General features: G+C 42.3%; 1 protein-coding gene across 1 annotated transcript in view; it reads left to right on the top strand.

Moving 5' to 3' along the window:
* Positions 1–2: 2 nt before the first annotated feature.
* The window catches only part of XKR4 (XK related 4), a gene marked incomplete at its 5' end in the record, with an annotated part of 437,799 nt that continues 416,217 nt past the window's right edge, over positions 3–21,584 (top strand). Inside the window, one exon of the mRNA XM_040487844.1 lies at positions 3–580. Within this exon, the coding sequence (XP_040343778.1) occupies positions 3–580 (578 nt within the window). The remainder of the gene's footprint in view (positions 581–21,584) is intronic.

Genomic DNA, 21,584 nt, shown 5'->3' with positions numbered 1-21,584 from the left:
TGGGCGGCCCGGGCGGCGGCGTTGGCGGCCCGGGCGGCAGCGGGGCGGGCTCGGCGGCGCTGTGCCTGCGCCTGGGCAGGGAGCAGCGGCGCTACTCGCTGTGGGACTGCCTCTGGATCCTGGCCGCCGTGGCCGTGTACTTCGCGGACGTGGGCACGGACATCTGGCTCGCCGTGGACTACTACTTGCGCGGCCAGCGCTGGTGGTTCGGGCTCACGCTCTTCTTCGTGGTGCTCGGCTCGCTCTCGGTGCAAGTGTTCAGCTTCCGCTGGTTCGTGCACGATTTCAGCACCGAGGACAGCGCCACGGCCGCAGCCGCCTCCAGCTGCCCGCAGCCTGGAGCCGATTGCAAGACTGTGGCCAGCAGTGGGTCTGCAGCCGCGGAAGGCGAGGCTCGTCCTTCCACGCCGCAAAGGCAAGCGTCCAACGCCAGCAAGAGCAACATCGCCGCCGCCAACAGCGGCAGCAACAGTAGCGGGGCCACCCGGGCCAGCGGCAAACACAGGTCTGCGTCCTGCTCCTTCTGCATCTGGCTCCTGCAGTCACTGATCCACATCTTGCAGCTCGGGCAGATCTGGAGGTACCGTATCAGGGGTGGGGACGGGGGAGAACTGCTATTGCTAACCACATAACATCCTCGCTGCTTTGCTTTTGCACGAAAATCCTTTAGGGTTGCTGTGGTAGTAACCCTAGTCACACTCTTTCAGTTTGTGGGTTTTTTTTTTTTTTTCTTTTTCTTTTTCTTATACCGGGTTTTGCATTTTTAAGATTTGTGATCACAACCCAAGGTGGGAGGGAAGTGAGAAGCAAGAGACAGGCAGCAAAGTGGTTTTGATCGACCCATCCCTCCCGTCTGTGTCCCCACGCTGCTTCACCAGCTTCTCTCTGTTTATATGCTACCCCCTCCCCATTTTTAGTGATACTGTTTCAGTGGCCGGGAGAGAATTCCTGTCACATCTTCTAAAAATCCTTTTTTATTATGTTGAATTTGCGGGGTATATTGCCATTTGGATGGCTTCTTTTGTTCCCTGTTGCTAATTCTAGTTATATGGGAATTCTCACTGCTCAGAAGTACCCACACTGGAATGCTCACTGGTAGGAGAAGTACTGTGCTCCAAGTAAAAAGCTTAGTGGGCAGACGGCTTGTCCTTTTTTGGAGAATACCGACACCTATATCTATAATCTATATTTATATCTATCTCCAACCATGAGTAGGTTCACTTTTATGATGTCTTTTCTGCTTAGCTTGCAATAACCCCACATTCTGATTTCTCACATAACTAAGAAACCTTAGAAAAGGGGTGGCGCGTCTTGTAAACTTTAATCGGACTTGGCATCTTCATTGGTCGCTCTGCTACTTGTCATCTGATGTACCAAGTCTTTTTACACAGATATCACTTCCACTTAGACACTGGAATACAAAGCTAAACTCTCTGGGCAGAGGGAGCCGTCATTTGAGCGGTCACTGCCTAGATTTAGGAATATCATGAAACAGAGTGCTCAGAAGTATGCAGTGTAAGTAAAATGAGGAAACTTCCTAGTAAGTGCACCATTGTGGGGCTTACGTGCTGGTATGCCAGTGTCCTTTTCCGCTTCACTTGTAGTTATCTTTGTGATAAAGGCTTTATAAATCATTAAGTGTGCCGAGGACATGTTTCCCATGTGGAAACAACTCAGAGAATTTGTCGAATGGGACGAAAAACTTGTTTTCTTTGCGGCGAACGATAGTGTTTTCGTGGAGAAGAGCAAGGGTGGTTATTTAGCAACCTTTCCTGGGACTGTCGTTGCTTTGTGAAGCACGATGAACATTGCCATAGACGGCAAACTTTCAAATTGCGAAACTTTTTTTTTTTTTTTCCCCAAACGGATACTTTCTGGAAAAGTGGTATATGAGAGGCAGTCAGACCCGTCGGTGTTGGAAAGCTCCATAGTTTGGACTCAAAGGACTTTGAAATGTCGGTTAAATGTGATAGCTGTATGTTCCATGAATGACCATTATGAAGCCTTATATGCAGCCATTATTATATGAAGCCATTCAGATTTGGTGAAGAACTCAAATGTTCACATTGATCACTGAAATTGTTTAGTGGTGAGGTGCCTATGATTAGTAGTTTCCATCTGATAATGTGGAAAATGAAGCTTACACGCTTACCATTCCATTTGGTGACTTTTGCAAACTTTGTGCCGGATTTGGAAATCACTTACTTTTCAATCACCTTTGAGATGTCTAGATGTATGTAAATAATGCAGCCACTTCTCTTATTAGCTGAAGAACTGCCCATGCTTCCTCCAGGTTGATAGTTTATGAAAAATATATTATCAAATTCTGTGACCTGAAAAATAATTTTCATTATCATTATGTTTACTAGACTGTCGAAACCAAACATTTTCCCGGTTGAAAATTGACATTTAGTTATCTCAGGAGATAAAATGCAGAAAGTGAGAAATAATTAGGAAAAGAAAAGGGCCCACATACATCTCAGTGAGACCACAGCCACTGGGTCAACTGGCCATACAGAAAAGCTGATCTAGGAGGCGGAGGGAAAGAAGGGTACGGTCAAATGCACAAGGAAAGTCACAGGCTGTCTGAAAAATGCAGTGACCCACCCAACTCTTAGAGAAACTGGTTACACAAGACTCCTTTTGTTAAGTATTTCTACAGGGTTTTGAGGTTTTTTTTCTGCTACTGCATGGTTCCCTGGGAGGAAGTATTGTTGAAAATATTTTCAGATATTTGCCCACATTTTCAGAATATTGTGTTTAACATGTAAGTCTGAATGATCTAATCCACCTGTTCTTGGATTCTAGTTACGATATTCGGGATGTAGTGGGGTAACTTGATGGAAGTATGGTCTAAGACTCAACCTCGTTTTCTCCTTATAAAGTATGTTTAAACAAACTTTAGCCTAATGTAGGAAACTGGAAAGGGATCGAAAAATTCATGGAGTTTAACACTCAGATGCATTCTAAATTGTTTCAGCTTCTCCGAGTGTAGAGTATTGGAATGCAACTTTGGGCAGTAGGTCCATCTTTGATAATAAGCTGGTGAAAGGCAGTTCATCACAGATTGTTGTATTAGATCATTATCTTAGACCATTAGGATTCTTTAAATTAGGAACACCCCTCTGCTTCTTCTAGCTTTTCTTTTCAATGCATCATGCACAAATGTTGCAGAAACACCGAGGTACTGAATGGTTCAAAGCTCAGGGGCCATCATTCATGTTTTAACATGCTACTTTCTGAGATCAATAAAATAGATTTTAGCTAGGTTGGTAACTGTCCCTTGTATTTCCATGAAATTTTAGTTATTTTAGGTAAGGGCAAGGTTCTAAAAGCTTTCTGTAGATACAGTCCTTTGAAATAACATCAAAGTGTTTGCTTGTTCAGAAATAGTTATCTGAAACATTTTGGGCAAGATTTGAATGTATTTGTACATTTATTACAAATGCAACTGCTGAAAGCAATGATACATATTCATTTTAATTAAAGTTTACTAATGGGAAATTAATGGCGGCTTTTAAAGTCACAAGAGTTGATTCTGAGAAAGAGCCATTTGAAATAATGAAGTGAGCTTTTGCTACCATGTGAAAAGAGCAATCACGACTTTAAAGGAAATGTGTGTGCAAATGAACAAGTATTTTTTTTCTTGTTCATTTCATACGAGTCCAGAAGTTACTAAGAGTGCAGTCTAGCCAGTGGGAATCACAAATGCCCAGCTGGAACAGTTTTTAAGTCTTCGCACCCATAATCAATTGTATCTGGATGCCTTCTTCCTTCAGAATTTATGACTTCCTCTCAAAATTCGAACTCGGTTTTTCCCGTGTATGCGTGTATATACTTTTTTGGTTGTCTTCTAGCAAGCAGGCATATTGCATACAATAAGTGAGTAGATGGTAGAATGGGGAGTGTTTTTAGTCTTTGACTATTTTGGTTTTTGTTTCCGAATGTCTATCATGAGAGTCATGTGGTGACGACCTGGTGAAAGAACATTTCTACTCTTCTCATGCTTGCTGTTCCACAAGGTATGACATGTGTTCCATATTCAAATAAATTGGAAAAGAGCAATTGGAAAAGGGCAGCTTAAATGGAATTAAACAGATCTCTCTACAGCAGGACTTCTCAGAGCCTTTAATAAGCTGATATGCAAAAAAAAAAAAAAAAAAAAAAGCTAATGTGTAGTTACCGATAACTTTGCAAAGGTATACTTATTAAACACTCTTGTGGCACACGGGGAACTTTGAGCAATGCTGTTCTAGGTCGTTCTTAAATCTGGCCAACCATGAATAATAATAATTTCATATAGCACTTGAAAAATTTACAAATGTCTTTATATTCTTTATCTCAACTACGCTTTACAAGAACCTAAGAGAAAAATCATTAGTATCTCTATAATATGAGAAAAGTGGCTCAGAGAATTACCCAGCTATTATGTGACATAGCTAGGAGTCAAAGCTTGGCCCACCATACCCAAAGTCTGTGCTCTTTCTGGATCAGTTGGCTGCCTCCAAATGCCAGCTTGGATAATAATGACAACATTGTGTAACAATGACACTTGACCTTCACTAAGGATGGCAAAGTGGGAGAGGGAGCTGCGGTTTAGACGGGGTAAGAGATGTGTCCAATAACATACCAGTAGTCAACCGGCCGAATAGGGCCTGGGCTCAGCTTGTCTGACTCTAAGTCCAGTGCTCCTCATGCTGAGCTTGCCGCATTAAATCCCAGTTGGGTAACAGGGTCTTGCAGTGGCATTAATGATTAAATGGCGCGATGCAGGTGAATGTGTGGAAAGTGCCTTGCAAATGATAAAAGAGGTTCTAGCAATCAAGAATGGGTAGGGAAATAGCATACAGGTTACACCTCCGACCACTGAAAAAGTACTTTATCGATTTGGAGTTAGTTCTGAATTCTGATATAGGTCAGGCAAGATTGATGCCCTTTCCTCAGTTCATTGAATGCTTACTTTTCTGTATATTTGTGTTTCCCTCTACTGCATATTAATTAACTTATTCATTCTGCATATAGTGAGGACTTACTCTGTGCAAGGCACTGTTCTAGTTACTAATTACCCCCAAATGAATAAAATACACATCATCTTTTAAGGATTCCATTGTCTGGCGAGGAAGACAGAAAAACAAACAATTTCAATACAAGGAAATAAGTACTAGGAAAGAAACAGGAACCTCAAACCATCTTAGTGATTCAGATGAGACTCCGGAGGAGGGGCTGTTTGAGCAAAGCTTTGAATGAGGAGAAAATCTGCTGTCTGAATAAAGCGGGGCAATGGCTGCAGAGCCTTGGCTATGACTTTGTGTAAAGGCATGGGGTAGGGTTGGGGCAGGGAAGAGAGAACAAGGCAGGTAAAGTGTGTCCTTTGAATAGAGAGTGAATGAGCGATAGTAGCTAGAGAGGAGGAAGGAGAATTCCTTGGGTGACAATGAAGGGGATTTAGATTTTATTCTGAAAGCATGGAGGAATCCTGGATTATAAGAGCCAGGGAGGGGAGGGATTGTTACAAAAGCGTTAAAACATTGTTTTAGCCGAAGGAATGGCGCGTAGTTCAGTTTCAGAGGATACGTCATCAGTTCCTTTTGGATTCAGTCATGTCTTTTTCATTTGTTAAAATTCGTTGATTTTAAAAGGATCAAGTTTGGATGTAATTGGCGTGCCTAAATAGGCTCAACAAGTTGGGGAGTGCTTTTTCAGAAAAACAGATCGGTTGAAATTGTTCCTGGATTTATGCCAAAGTAAACTCTTTTTTAAAATTTTTTTTTAAATGTTTATTAAGTTTTGAGAGAGAGACCGAGAGAGAGAGTGGGAGCAGGGGAGAGGCAGAGAGAGAGAGAGGGAGACACAGAATCCAAAGCAGGCTCCAGGCTCCGAGCCGTCAGCACAGAGCCCGATGCGGGGCTCGAACCCACCGACTGTGAGATCATGACCAGAGCTGAAGTCCTCCACTTAACTGACTGAGCCACCCAGGTGCCCCTATGCTAAAGTAAACTCTTGACAAAAGTTTATTTCTGGCTACCTTTGGAAGAGATTTTCCTTAGGATACGGTGGTCTTTGTGTTATTCAAATTTACGTTTCCTTGTTCTTGGAAACTTGTTCTTTCTGTTTTTGTAACACTTTTTCAATTTTCTGAGGGCTTTGATCCTCAGAGTAATCTCTGAGGTAGCCCTTTCATTTTGCAAATGTGGAAATTGAGACAGAGTATGTTAAGTGTGTTTTCTGTCCAGGTCATATAGTTCTGCACCGATTCTAGGTTAGAATTCGGTACCGATGTGGGAGGGGAAAAAAGGCCACATGAGAAAATTGTTGATGAGATTGAGGGTCCTTAGGTAGAAGAGAAGGCTGAGAAGTTAAGAGCTCCCTGGTAAGTACCGAAGGGTTGTAATGAGGGCCAGGCACTGGACTTGGGTGTGGGCCCTCTGGGGTAAGATGGACAGATTTTGAGTCAATGTAAGGAAGCAGTTTTTAGCTAGTCAAAGGCATCCAGAGATCAAGTATGATTCCTTATCAGCAGCGAGTTCCCCAACATTGGAGTGTATAAGCATCATTTAGAAAACTGGACGCAGAGTTGTAGCAGAAAAAACTTTTAAGTATCATGCAGAGGGTTGAACTAAAAGATCATCCTCCAGCCCTGAGATTTCACGAGAGTTTCCATCATTAATTACATGCTGCTCCAAACATAGTAGACTGATCTTTGCTCTCTCATGGACGGAAGAAGCAGGAGTTTGCTTGGAACACTGCAGTTATGTTACTTTGAGATCTGTTCATTGGTTTATGGACCCGCTATCTTCCCTAGAGCACCACAAGTCTCTGTAACATCCTTGAGTGCTGGCCTTGCTATTTAAATCTCTGAGTTACCTAACAGATATAAATCCACACACAACCAGACAGTCCTCTGTGCATGTACTGTGGCTTCTCTATGTGTTGGAATAATTTATGCATAAATCTATGTGATAGATATACTTATTTCAGTATCTTTGCAGTAACTAGTGCAAAAATTGTATTTTTTTTTCCCACTCACTTGAACCATATACTGTTTACTTATAAGGGTGAAAACGGATTTTATGGTTATTACATTCTGATGAAATTTGCCGACTTCCTGCATAGCGTAGTTAAAAGTATCTATACAAATGGATGCTATCATTTTTGAACAGTATCCACAACTCCTTGGCTCAGTAGCTTTGAGGGTCTTTGCTCAGTCACTTGCAAAAAATTCTTTAATGTTTGCGTATCCAAGTACACATCTTGCTGTTAAACGTGTTCTATACTTTACAGCTTGAGCGAAATCGTTTACCTGTGATATTAAATAACACCAACCACTGGGTAACCTGTACAGAATGATTCCCCTTTGTATGAACTCACTGGCTAATCCAATTAGCACATTGCTTGACTTGCTATAGAATTTGAATGACACCCTAACTAGGCCCACGGAAGCAAGATCAGGAATTAGAAGTTTTAGTCTTAGGTGTTATCAGAGACGAGGTGCAGTGTGGTACCAGTCATGAGAAAGTGCTTGTCAGGTGTAATCTTATAAAATAGTCGGTCGTAATGTGTTGAAGGATGTCAGGGAAGAACAAATTCTGTTGAATGGCGTTGCACAATTCTGACCACCACCGAGTGACTTCCTTCCGGCTATATGCCGGTGTCGTTGGTAACTGGTGGCATGGCCGGTCAGGAAGGAAGACCACGGGCCCGTCCTTGGGAAGTTACTCCAATGGTTGTGGAGGTTCCATGCTCAGTGAATATTTACTGACCTGTGAATGAAGCCCAGGCATTATTCTTTCTTCTCTATGAGAAGGGGGCTGTTTGCTTCTTGAGTTTCTAAGGGTGCAGCGAATCAGAAGGGGTGTTGTTATCTAGAAACAATATCCCTCCTTGCCCCAGCTTTTTTTTTTTTTTCCAGATCGCCAGCATTAAGGAAGTGGGGATAAATTCCATAAAGTGCTAGTTCTGCTCAGAGAAAGATGCATCCAGAAGCCCAGCTTGGCATTTCTGTGCTTGCTGATGGAAAAGGCAGCCCGGGAAAGCTTTGGGATAAAACTTTTTCACTTTCTTCTTCCCTACACCTGACTGCCTGGGGGTATATTTATGTATGGAATGATTTTGTTCTTTCTGGTGCTTCTATTTGTCTATGCAAAGAAGGTTTGTAGATTCTGCTATTACTCGTGCCACTCCCGTGTCTGCCATACTTCTTACCGCCGTAAACCAGTAATTTCACGTCTAGTATATCCACAGAACTAATATAGATTACCGGTTGCCAAGGAAACTAAAGAAGGGTTCAAGTGGAAATAAATCAGTCCAGAGATGTTCTAGAGGCAGTGATCTGAAAGACAGCATTACTTCCTTTCCAACCCTAAGATGATGGGTCCCAGTAGAATATCAATGACGGATCTTCTTTCCAGAGGCAGCTCCTTTGGGGGCAGTGGACTAGGTGAGGAGTCAGAAGAGATGAACTGGCTGCTTGATAGCCCCGACCCCAGGCAGGTCGCCTCAGTGCTCTGGGCTACGTGTGTCAGCATGATGGCAGAGTGCATCTCCCTGGGTCCCCGCAAAGTTTAAATCTTCATTTGGTTTCCTCCTCCCGAGCCTTAATTTTCTATCTATATGATGTGATCGGCCAAAAGATAATATTCAAGGTTCCTTTCCAGGTCCAAAATTCTGGTCTTGCTTTTACTATAAATTCTTCCTGTTTACCCAGTCCCCAGAGTAGCAGCACCACAAAGTCTGTATGTGTTCTTCCAAGGACATCATCGTTAATGGTGTTTCTCTGGTTACCTACAAGGGACTTTCCAGAGTTGACAACATTAGCGTCTAACATCTAGGAACTGGTATGATCCATACACGTAGACAGAATCTTAAGTGTGTTCGTGTAATGTTACTTACTTTGTGTCATTTCTGAATTTTACTTACAATCACATAACACCATATTCATAAAAACCCGTATCTAAGTATTTGACGCTGATGTGGGAAGTGTTCCCATATCGCTAAACCTAAGGTATCTATCATATAGACCTGGGAAGCCAAAATTACCGTTTCTATTTCATGTAGCGAGGTAGGCACAGTTGGGGTGCTATGATTAGCAAATAAAAACAATGCTTCACTGGCTTATAAAGAACTATACGTTATGTCAACGAGAAGGCTGTTGTCAGAGCTAGGTGGGCTTTTAAATTAAAAGCCTGTCCTGGGTTACACTGTCCCTGATTTAATATGGTAGAAATTGAATTTAAACTCTAAACAAAGACACTATATCCAGGCCTGTCCTCATTAAAGAATAGGGGTCTGTCACTCAGAGAGCAATGCATTAACCTTTCTTGGAAAAGAATTGCCTGGATCTCTAGGATGTTAGCTCTCTGTCATGAAGCTGAACAATTTTCAACCCCACGACAACATTTCAGATATTTAATTTTTAAAAAAAAATTTTAAGCATCTATTTTAAAATGATCCGAAGTGTGTCAAACTATTTTTTCTTCTTCATGATTCATAAGTAGGCTGTTTGAATCAGTTCTACTTCTTTTGTTTAATTTATGCACATGCCCTGTTTTCCTGCCAGGGGAATCCTTTTATATAAACAGAGCAGTGGGCAGTGTGTGGGGCGGGTGAGGATTAGTCAAACAGAAAATCATGCATATATAGAAAAAATAGGATCTACAGTGAATACGGGTCTAAAAAGACTTGGGATGACTTTGATTTGGCTTCTTACCAAGTACACTCGGACAAAGTCACCTTTCTGAACCACCAGTCTGAGAGATTTCATCCATATAAAGAGCAGTAGGACTTCGGATGACAGTCGTGAATAAAGATATGGGGATTCTTTACAGTTCAGGTCTTTTTTCAGTAACAGAGAGCCAATAATCAAAACAAAGGTAGCCCCTGTAGCTGTAACAGTAACAAAGCGATCCTCCATTATTTCTACCGTTGGTTTATGGCCCGGCCACTGGATCGATGAAATGGTAATGCTGAAGAAATAAATGATTCTTTAGCAAAGCGGGGGAAAGGATTTGCAGAGGTTTCTTTATTTTGGTACCTTTTCAGCTCATTAATTAATTTCCTGCTTTACAAAAGTAAAATTAATACCAATTATTTTTGTAAATGTAGGTCAGTTTCAGAAGACTCTCCAAAGAGATTTACAGCACTTGGATCCATTATTCTACTCTAAATTAGGAAGTACGTCCCACAGGGTTTCATATTTCCAGGGGACATATTACTATTAAGAGTAGCAGCCACAGATATATCCTATAGGATTTTTCTTGAGTTGGTGATGGCTGGGTTGGAAAAATTGAGTTCTACACAGCAGCAGGTAATGTAACACTATTCTAATGAAAGCATAAATATTATCTGTGTTCATATTTCTGAAAAGCAGTCAATAGTTATTAGTTACTTAAGGGCATAATATCTACCTACTTTATTTTTTTAGTGTTTATTTATTTATTTTGAGAGAGAGAAAGAGGGGGAGAAGGAGAGAGAGAGAGAGAGAGAGAGAGAGAGAGAGAGAGAGAGAGAATCCCAGGCAGGCTCCATGCTGTCAGCACAGAGCCTGATGCGAGGCTCGAACCCATGAACTGCAAGATCATGACCTGTGCCAAAATCAGGAGTGGGACACTTAACCGACTGAGCCACACAGATGCCTCTCTATCTACTTTAAAATAAGGCTGGAATCAAATGAGTAAGAGGGAGGAGACCTGAAGTTTCTGTCAAGGAAGCATGACCCAATACCCTGGACTCTATCATTGAGATCCACTCTCTCATCTGCTCATAGGAGATGAGGGTATTGTAGATCAGGCATGCATTTATGAGCCCTGAGAGAAATTTGGCCATGAGAGAAATGAACAAAAATGGAAAATTTTTTTCCAAAACCAGAGGCTGAAATTTCGATCCCTGGTAGTGTGAGTGGGAAAATTGTACTGACAACCATTTTAAAACTCATCACAGCAAAGCTTAAAGCAACACTTCACTAGGCAGATCAGACAAGATCCATTAGAGGAGTTTGTTCTAGGAACAAAGGGGCAAAACTCCAGTTGTGAAAATAGTCAGGTTTAGGTTAACTGGATATTGAGGGCACCAGTGGGGTCTGTAGTCTGAAGGTGTTTGACCTGAGAGTCCTGGCTTAAAACACAAATCAGAAGTAGGTATGAAATCAGTGGCCAAGGCACATCACCACTCATGGTAACTTAAGAGAAACCTGGGAATCCAAGTGAGGTGCAGAAACAAACTTGTTAATAGTAAAGGTAGGTGAGAATCTGAAATCAAGGGCATCACAAAGGCAAACTATAACTGCTTCAAAAAACTAAAGGGAAATTTGCTTCATTTATGTTCTCATTATACAATTTCTGCCTGGTCAGATGTTGAGAGTAAGGGTACAGACTGGGCGTCTAATTATTATTATTTTTTTTAATGTTTATTTATTTGTTTTGGGAGAGGGGTGGGGAGAGGCAGAGAGAGAGGGAGGAGAGAAAGAATCCCAAGCCGGCTCCGTGCTGACATGGGGCTTGACCTCAAGAACTTGGGCTCCCATGAGATCATGACCTGAGCTGAAATCAAGAGTCTGATGCTTAACTGACTGAGCCACCCAGGCATCCCATGGAGGTCTAGTTCTGATGGCAATGAGGGGAGGTCGCAGAGCTGGGATGACAGGCTCTCACTCAACTGCTATTGATATGTGCAAATTCATTAGCAGTCTATCAACTAAATCACGACTTGGTCACTGTAATCAGTTGCTGAGAATAGAATGATAAAAAATAAGTGACCACAGTGATAGCCTTTCGATTGTGGATTCCACAAACATCTGTTTGAAATCATCATAAGGAAGACACTTTAAAAAAGAATACGCTCTCCTAGGGAAGGAGGCAAGTCATGTTCATAGCACCAAATCTGTCTGTGATGTTGTGCTAAGAGTGGAGCTATCTCCTTACAATACAAGGTAGGATCTTCAGCCAGTGCAGCCACATCACTTGGAAGTATGTCAGCAATGCAGAATCTCAGGCTCACCTAGACCCACCTAGTGAATCACGACCCATAGCTGAACAGGATCCCCTGGGGATTAGTATGCACATTGAAGTTTGAGAAGCAGACAGGGGAGGAATCCCCTTCAACTGAAGTGGTGAAGGAAGATTAATCTGTGCTGGATATCAACGGAAAATATGGTCGATCCAGATGTGTTAACGGGCTTTCTCGCCAAAGTCAGCTCACCCACTAGGAAAGCAAGGGCCGGTACTTGGAAATGGTAACAGTGGGATCTCCTTATAGGCAATGCTATTAGCAAAGATGTGAACTCTCCCATTGACAAAGAAAGTGAAAGGTTTTAATAAAATCTTTATGAAAAATCCATTACTTTATAGTTTTGTTGTTCACAACCAAACTCTAGGAAATTAAGTCAGCACATTGGCCACCCATCTCTCACGGTTCTGTAAGTCCTCATGCCCTTGGGATGGAATGGACAAGGCATGGTGAGAGGGGGAAATAGGTAGACACCAAGGAAGGCAGTGCCATCCGAGTAAGCAGACAGAGGGGAGGGATACAGGGTGGCTGTTCCTGCCAAGGGGTAATGACTGCTGTCTGTGCCCAGACAGGTGGAGCTGGGCTGTTTGTGCTATTCCTTCCTGTTCCGAAGTTTCTGAAAAAGCAGCAGCCCTGAGGGTGAGCAAAGGACATCACCCGAACAGTGTCCGGACGGTGGGGAGGGAGTTCAGGTTGTGGGCATCTCTCACCCCCAGCTTTTAGTCTGATAGACCAAGGAGCCTCTGCCTCTGCAAAGGGAAGGAAGAACGAAGGGAGGAAGAGAAGAAAATGGAACTAGGCCTCCAGGCCCGCAAGGCTAGGCCCTGGCCAGGAGTTAGCAGGATATTTTTGTAAAATAATATGAGAGATGTCTGATGGCCAATCTGCTTGGTGCAGTTCAGTCCTTCCCAGTGACCCCAAGACCGACAAGGCCAGCGAGATCATGGGAGGATTTCATGCTTTGCTGTTTGTCATCTTAAGTGAGAAATAGGACATTCAACTTGAGGACAAAATACGTCCGTGTCTGTAGTGTAGAATGAAAAGAGAACGAGCACTGCGCCTTATCAAATGCATGGTCGTGTAAAGGTATTGCCAGTTGCCTTAGTTCATACCACACAAAATAGAGAAAGACGGACCTTCCCAGAAATGCTTCTCTTCAGAGTAGTAGTTTTCTAATTTCCCTTTCGTACAACAGCTGGTGTTGCTATGCTGTCGCTTATGTTGCTAGGGCTCCTTCCCCCATCTATGTGCTAGAATGTGATTGTTTCCATCAGTGTTCTTTAAGGGTTTCCATGGAGAGTGACTAAGTTAATTTTTCTAGGTTTGCGCCATCAGTAGGTGTGGTCACCTGCCAGGCCCGAGACCTGCATAGCTTTTCAATATGGTGGCCCTGAACTGCGTGTCGCACGTTGAGCCTGTGAAATGTGTGTTGCAAGGGCCAAATTCCCTGGGGACTTTGAGGACTTGGTGGGGGGGGGGGCAAAAAAGGGGATCTCACTAATAATTTTCATATTGATTACGTGTTGAGCCGATAACATTTTGGATATATTGTGTTCAATAAAATATGTTGTTTAAATTAATTTCACCTGTTGCTTTTTATACTTTATAAATGTGACCGCCAGAAAACTAAAAGTATGTGTGTGGCTCGCATGATATTTCTGTTGGGCAGGGCTGCTCTAGGTAATGTCAGGACTCAATTGTTGAGAGGTGAGAAGAGGAAAATCCTAAGTGAAATGGCTCAAAATACTAACTAAGAATTTACTAGAAGTTACCATAGAAAGGGCAGTGAGTTGTGTCACTGCAGAAGCGGGCTGACTTAATGGATTTTGCAAATAAGATTACCTGCTGGTAAAAACTTGACTCTTTGGGAGATAAAACCCCTAATGTGAATAAAGCCCATTGTCTTCCCTGCTTCCTGCTTTGCTTAAGGCCTAGTGACATGCTGTGCTTATTTGGTGGTTTAATAAATAGTATTTGATCATGACAATAAGGACTAAATCTTTGTTAAGTGCTGTTCCAGCTTGCAAAGCACATTTACTCATATTAAATCATCCAGTCTTCTCGCCAGCCTCTCAAGGTAGGTGTTACCCTTGTTCTCATTTGAAGATGAACTCACTGAGGTTCAGGGAGGTAGCAGACTTGCCCAAGTGCACGCAGCTGCTAAATAGCAAGTCTCAGCAGTCTAGAATCATGACTTTGGTTTCCCTATCTTGTACTTTTGCTGCTACGTCTTACTACTCTTCGTGGGGCATATCAGCTCCTTTCATAGACCTGACTGAATATACACGTGGGAAACAATATTCATGCTTTATTGACCTGGGCTAGGTTTCTGATAAACTACTCCCGAAATTGATATTTCACACCAAACTTCAAACACAGAGACCGTGGATCAATTTTATCCATAATATGTCACTTTGATTTGATAACCTCCTAGTAAAATACATATTCTTTCCATTGGGAAATGCATGACACTAAAGAATACTAAGTAGGCTCCAGCCCCGTGTGAATAGTATGTAATTAACCTGTATTTATATCCTCATTTTGCGCGCAGTCATGCTTTGCATATACTAGAGTTCTCCTCCACATATGTTCACGAATTATGAATTCAGCTACAAGTATGCAAGGCAGAACCTCTCTGTCAGTCACATCACTTTCTCTGAGACCAGCAAGATTTACGTCTATGTGACACAACTTCAAATTCAAGTCCTAAACCTTGTCTCAGAGGACCAACTCTATACAAGTCTAGCATGTGCAAGTGCTAGAAAATTCATTCTCAAGTGCACACAATTCAAAATTTTCAGAATCAGACCCAACTAGCTTTTATAAAGGCGTTTCCAAATGTTTATTTCTAAAAAAAAAAAAAAAAAAAAATTCCCCTCTGCCTATTTAAAAAATGCACCCCCCCTTCCCCCCTCCCCCACCAAATAGATACAATTTGCTTTGGAAGGGCTTGCCAACTTCCGTCTGTTTTTTTTAAAATAGTTTTTTTTGGTGGGGGGGTGGTGGTGAGGGTAGGCATTCAATGAAAAATATGCACTATGGTTTTTCTTTTTAGTTCAGTGGTATCTCTACAAAACGTAGTTTTTCCAGAGAGACCGAGTGATTTCCAAATGTGTTTTTAAGGCTCATGATATTCAATGGGTTCTGATCTACTGGATTTTTTATCCCAAGTATTAAGTTCTAAGAATCATGTATATCTATAGCATGGTTATTTTTCTCATGATTTGCTTCTATGTGTGCCCCTGATCATGTGATTATATAGCTTAGGACATGCTGGAAAGCGCAGAAATAGTTTAATGAAACCAAGATGGTCTGGAGCAAAAATGCTTTCGTTCATTTAATATATGTTTGTGAAATATTCACTGAGTGCAGGCTCTGGGCGCACCAAGAGCCGCGAAAGGCACTCCCTGACTTAAGGGAGTTCACTGCCCTGCAAGGGTTATATTTGTTTATACCTCGAAGGGTGATACATCGTCAACAATAGAGGGAGGAGAAATGTTTAGGGATTGAAGACAGAGGATTTCTTTCCCGGAAGCTTTCACGTGGGAGTAACCTTTGAGTAAGACGTCAGAGGATTCCAAGCAGAAAGAAAAGAAGGGACAAAGGTGGTTCATGATGGGTTCTGTAAAGGACTGACGTGGAAGGTGTCAGGGAAAGAATATCAACAGATGAATTTCGAGTTTAGGACCAAACTGACCAGGACTGCGGTTCTTCCCTGGGGAATCTGGACTTGATTCCGTCGGTAAGTGTCAGCTCAGGGAGCAAGTTCAAGGCTGTATTTCCAAATGGTTGTCTTTTGTAAAATAGTATAAATATGGGGACTATCGGAGAAGGAAGTCTCCACTCTTCAGAGGCAGGGAAAAGATATGAATGAGGGTAGACTTGAAATATATTTGGAACTTGCAAATATTCTATAATGAGGAAATGCACGGAAAGCACTTAAGTAGACTTGGACGGTTCTCACTGAGGATTCTGATAGTACTGGTAAGAACTCTATTTAATGAGCTATTGGAAAAGGCATAAACATAAACAGAGTTGGAAGCGTGTTAAATAAAGATGCTCTGTAAATACGGACTGGGCAATTAAAAAAGATTTACCAGAGGAAAGCTAAATACAGTATAGGGGATAATTAATGGGCCTTTGACAACTCAGTAATAAGTACCCTGAACTTTTAAAATAGCGCATTAACATGTGTGCGTGTTGGAAGGAGGGTTGGCTTTTACAGTCAATGCCAGCTAGCTGGGAAGTTCCCCCACAGAAGTTAATTAGGGATTCCCAGTGAAGGAGCCTGCTGGTTAACCTCCTGAGCCAAGGGTGACCCCACTGCTATTCATTCATGGGTTTCTCACTGAGCCTAAGAGGGCTTTGGTTATAAATTCCCTTCCTTTTCCTCAGTTCCCTAGGCCTAGATGCTATTTTAGCTTTTAGTAGGATTTACCTTTCTTAGTTTAGGAAATGAGCTTCGCTTTGTAGGTGGGAGAACTCCGACCTGGAAAGACCTCTGTAGGTGAGCATTCCCTGAATGGACCGGGCCATTCACCATTAGGACATGGTGAACCTTTGGTACTTGGCTCAGTAAAGATTACTCGGAGGAAGGTGCTTTTGAGACGCAACCAACTTCTTTTATTTCTTTGTATCTTCATTTAACAAATTTAAGCAATTTTTTTTTTAATTTTAATTGTTAGTAGATTTTTTTCAAGCAGTTTTAGGTTTACAGAAAAATTAGATGGGAAGTACAGAGTTCTCAGATGCTTCTCACCTCCAGTTTTCCTGACATTGACATTGGATATTACTATGGTACATTTTTCTTTTTCTTTTTTTTTTTTTTTTGATGTTTATTTTTGAGAGAGTGAGAGACAGAGCCTGAGTGGGGGAGGGACAGAGAGAGAGGGAGACACAGAATTTAAAGCAGGCTCCAGGCTCTGAGCTGTCAGCACAGAGCCCGAGGCGGGGCTGGAACTCACAGACTGCGAGATCATGACCTGAGCCGAAGTCAGACGCTCAACCTACTGAGCCACCCAGGTGCCCCATACTATGGTACATTTGATATAATTTGTGGACCAATGCTAATACATTATCATTAGTGAAAGTCCATACTTTACATTAGAGTTTACTCTTTAGTAAATTCTCTGGATTTTGGCAAATGTATAATGATAGCTAACTGCCATTACAGTATGTTACAAAATAGTTTCACTGCCCTGAAAATCCCCTGTGGTCCGCCTCTTCATCCCTGCCTACACCCAACCCCTGGCAACCACTGATCTTTTTTCTTTATCCTTAGTTTTGTCTTTTCCAGAATGTCATGTATTTGAAATCATGCAGTATGTAGCCTTTTCAGACTGGCTTCTTTCACTTACAGTATGCATTTAGGGTTCCTCCCTATGTTTCTATGGCTTGATGGCTCATTTCTTTTCAATACTGAGTAATAATTGTGCTACAGATTCACCACAATTATTCATTCACTTACTAAAGGCCATCTCAGTTGCTTCCAAGGTTTGACAGTTATGAATAAAGCTGCTACAAACATTTGTGTGCAGGTTTAGTGTAGATATGTTTGCAACTCATTTGGATAAATACCAAGGAGGACAATTTCTGGGTGTTATGGAAAGAGTATGTTTAATTTTATAAGAAACTGCCAAACTGTTTTCTAAGTGGTTGTATCACTTTACATTCCCACACTTAACAACTTTTGAGTACCTACCAGGTGCCCAAATCCCCTCAGCTGAGAAACAAAGTTAGTGAACCAGGACACAAAATGTTATTCTATTTTTTTTTTTAACGTTTATTTATTTTTGAGACAGAGAGAGACAGAGCGTGAGTGGGGGAGGGTCAGAGAGAGAGGGAGACACAGAATCTGAAACAGGCTCCAGGCTCTGAGCTGTCAGCACAGAGCCCGACGCGGGGCTCGAACTCACGGACTGCGAGATCACGACCTGAGCCGAAGTCGGACGCTCAACCAACCGACTGAGCCACCCAGGCGCCCCACAAAATGTTATTCTAGATGGAGTGAAGGTTCCATGCACTTGTCCAGGTGACAGATCAACTAAAATTTTGGAGTGGTTTCCTGATTAAGATCTATGCTGTCTAGACCTTTATAGATTAAGATCTATACACACTACATGATAATTCTTAAATGAGAAATGGATAAAATAATAGAAAATTTGTTACAGTAAAATACTACAATTAATCCAAGGATGTGCTTAAGTAGTTTTATAAAATTAGTCTGCTCTATATCTAGATGCTGAGTTTCGTTTCATATGGATGAAAAAAAAACTACTGGAACAATATTTGTCTTTAAAAATTTTTTTTAATGTTTATTTTTGAGAGAGAGAGAGAGAGAGAGCGAGCGAGCGAGCAGGGAGGGGCAGAGAGAGAGGAAGACACAGAATCCAAAGCAGGCTCCAGGCTCTGAGCTGTCAGCACAGCCCAAAGCAGGGCCCCAACTCAGGAACCGTGAGATCGTGACTTGAGCTGAAATCATACGCTTAACCTACAGAGCCACCCAGGCACCCCTATACTAGTCTTTTTTTAAATGTACCTTTGGGATTAGTGATTTTCATGAATTTATAAGCTTGCTCAATAATTAATTATTTCTTGAAAACAGAAAAAAAAAATGCACAGCTTGTGTGCATACACACACACACACACACACACACACCCCTTCTGAAATACTTTGGAGTCCTGCCAGAGACTTGAACAATTACCCTGGGGTAGTAGCATCCTGATTTACTTACTCCTGCTCAGTTTGGCTTTTGCCTCCAATGGACTTGAATGAAAATTGTATACAATAAGTGGTGAAAAATTGATTTCTCTACCTTTTAAAAGGCCTTGTCGGGGCGCCTGGGTGGCGCAGTCGGTTAAGCGTCCGACTTCAGCCAGGTCACGATCTCGCGGTCCGTGAGTTCGAGCCCCGCGTTGGGCTCTGGGCTGATGGCTCAGAGCCTGGAGCCTGCTTCTGATTCTGTGTCTCCCTCTCTCTCTGCCCCTCCCCCATTCATGCTCTGTCTCTCTCTGTCCCAAAAATAAATAAATGTTGAAAAAAAAAATAAATAAAAGGCCTTGTCAAAATATTTATTTGAACTGTGATACTGTTAACTAAGATTGAGCGGAATTATTTTTGTAATTTTTCTTTATTTTTATTTTTGTACTCTTTTAAAGTTTACTTATTTATTTTGAGAGAGAGGGAGAGTGTGAGCAGGGGAGAGGCAGAGAGGGAGAGAGAGGGAATCCCAAGCAGGCTCCACACTGTCAGCGCAGAGCTCAATATGGGGCTCGAACCCACAAACCGAGATCATGACCTGAGTCTAAATCAAGAGTCTGGAGGCTTAACTGACTGAGTCACTCACCCCTATTTTTGTAATTCTTAAAAGCAGATAATGAATTGAAATTTTTGTTCTCATCGGTTCATCAGTTCAACTAAAGCAACAAAGAAGATGAATGTGTTAATTTTAGCCTAAATTATATAATCAGATATTTTTCTTTATTCCTTTGTCTAATATATACTTTATAAAAATACCTGGATGTCAGTATCAAATGTCTTTGCATTATGTATAAACGTTCATTTCAGTACAGGTTCCCAAATTTGTCTCCATATCTCCACCTTTCTGGGTTTTAAAATTGTATACAAACATTTGAGAAACGGAACATTTTACATGCTATGTAAAGACAGTTCTAGTAAGACTGGCTGAGGACACTAAAACTTCACGAAGTTCATCAAACAGCATCAGTCATTCTATCTGTTGAGACCTTTTAGCTTGGAAAAGCATTGAGATGTTTGCTTCTCTGTCCTGAGCGTAAATGCATGTCTGTTGTTTAAAATGGGATAATTAGTGAACGGGCAGGGTGTGCCCCCTTCCCCCACCCCCCGCCTGGTTTTTTTGTAATTAACAGAGAAATGCTGAAGAATCACTTTTCCCTGTGCTTGAAAGGAAGAACAAAGTTTTAATCCAATACAGATATGAAGGCTCTGAAATCTACCAAATTAAAAATAAGGATAAGATACAAAAACAATAGAAAAAGGAATGTGGTTCACCTGAACTCAACTCTAAATTCCCTGACTTGCAGGAAAGTGTTGTCTCCCTTTCCTTCTGTGTAAGAAATAATTAAACCTGCAGTCCCCTGAGGCTTTTCCTGTGGTCACTTGAGGGCCTCCTGGAGAAGGGAGAGGAAGAGGAACTGTCAGGATGGCAGAGGACTGGAAAGGCAGGGTGTGGGGCAGGCGTGTGTAAAAACCCCTGGTATTTACATACTGGCTCCATTTAGGGGATCTCCCTGGGTGTTAGTTTGCAAGCTTCTGGAGCTTCCCAGATGAAATTCGCCGTTGGCCCCTGGAAAATGCAGGGCAGGGAGGAATGGGAAAGAAAGAGGCAGACCCCACTGGTAGGTGGCCGTTTTCATAAGCAAAGGGAACTGACATATGCAAGGCTTGTCTTGGGCCGTAGCAAAATAAGTGGGTCTCTGCACCCGCCGAGGAAGCTTAAAAGTTTATATAGAGGCCTTCACTGGGTTCAGTTAAGTACACACTGTGAAGGCATTCCAAACACCACACCATTATCTCAAGGCTGTGTCCTTGGAACAGCCTCTGGGAGCCGGAAAGGCAAGTAGAACCCATGTTCCGAGGAGAGGGGTCGGGTGGGGTGAGGGGTCTCCAGAGCCCCGGTTGGGGTCAATGGGTCAATCGGCGGTCACGTCTTTTCCATGACCTTCCCCAACACTTGTGTATTTCAGAAGGTAGTTATTCAGATTGCTTGGTTTTATCAGCCTCAGTTAGCTTCGTTTGTAAGTTCTGCCCTTTCTGGAATGTGCACTTTGCGGGAGCAGAAACTGATGTGTTCTCTGCAGCGTCCCCAGTATATAATATGGGTGTCGGGCACATTGTCATTTAATACATATTTGTTGATTAGATGGATACAATGGAAGTCAGCAAATTATTAGAGGATTTTATTTTCATTCCAATGAAAGGTATAGTCCTTATTTCTCTATGTTCTGTTTTACTTGTGAATGTAATCTGTGGATTAAAAATGCATTTGATGCCCAAGTTACCCCTTTTAGCATGCCTGACGCCCTCCCTATTGAATTTGGCAGCTGACATCAGGCTTGTGGACGGACGGACGGGATTTCTGCAGAGTCAGGGCTGACTTTGACCCCAGAGGGTCGGCACCAGAACACGACAGCCTACCAGTCTGCAAAGATACTGCGGAGTTAAGTTTGCCTGTAGGTTCCCTTTGGGAACATCTAGGAATGACTGCCCATGGAGAAAACTGTGCTGTCTCCCACTGCAGACCCAGGATGAGCCTGGCCCTTTAAGAAAGTAGAAGCTTTGGTCCTGCTGGTTACATGGCCGCCCCTTTCCACAAACCCCCTGAGAAACCGGTCTCTGCATAATTGGCTCCTGCAGTGCCCCTCTCACAGGGGAGATCCCCTGGGGCTTCCTAGTGACAGCCCAGGTTTCCTACTGCAGGTGGTCCCCTTCTTATTTTGTCTTGTGGAGCCGGAGTGAGCAAGAGATACAATTGGCACCATTTTCTTAGACCCTAACCTGCATTTTACATTTAACAGCTCTGATTGAACAAAAACAAACGGCA

This window comes from Herpailurus yagouaroundi, unplaced genomic scaffold, assembly GCF_014898765.1.
Source record: "Herpailurus yagouaroundi ecotype Mexico unplaced genomic scaffold, PumYag 165, whole genome shotgun sequence".
Taxonomy (NCBI): domain Eukaryota; kingdom Metazoa; phylum Chordata; class Mammalia; order Carnivora; family Felidae; genus Herpailurus; species Herpailurus yagouaroundi.
This window is presented reverse-complemented; position numbering and strand designations above follow the sequence as displayed.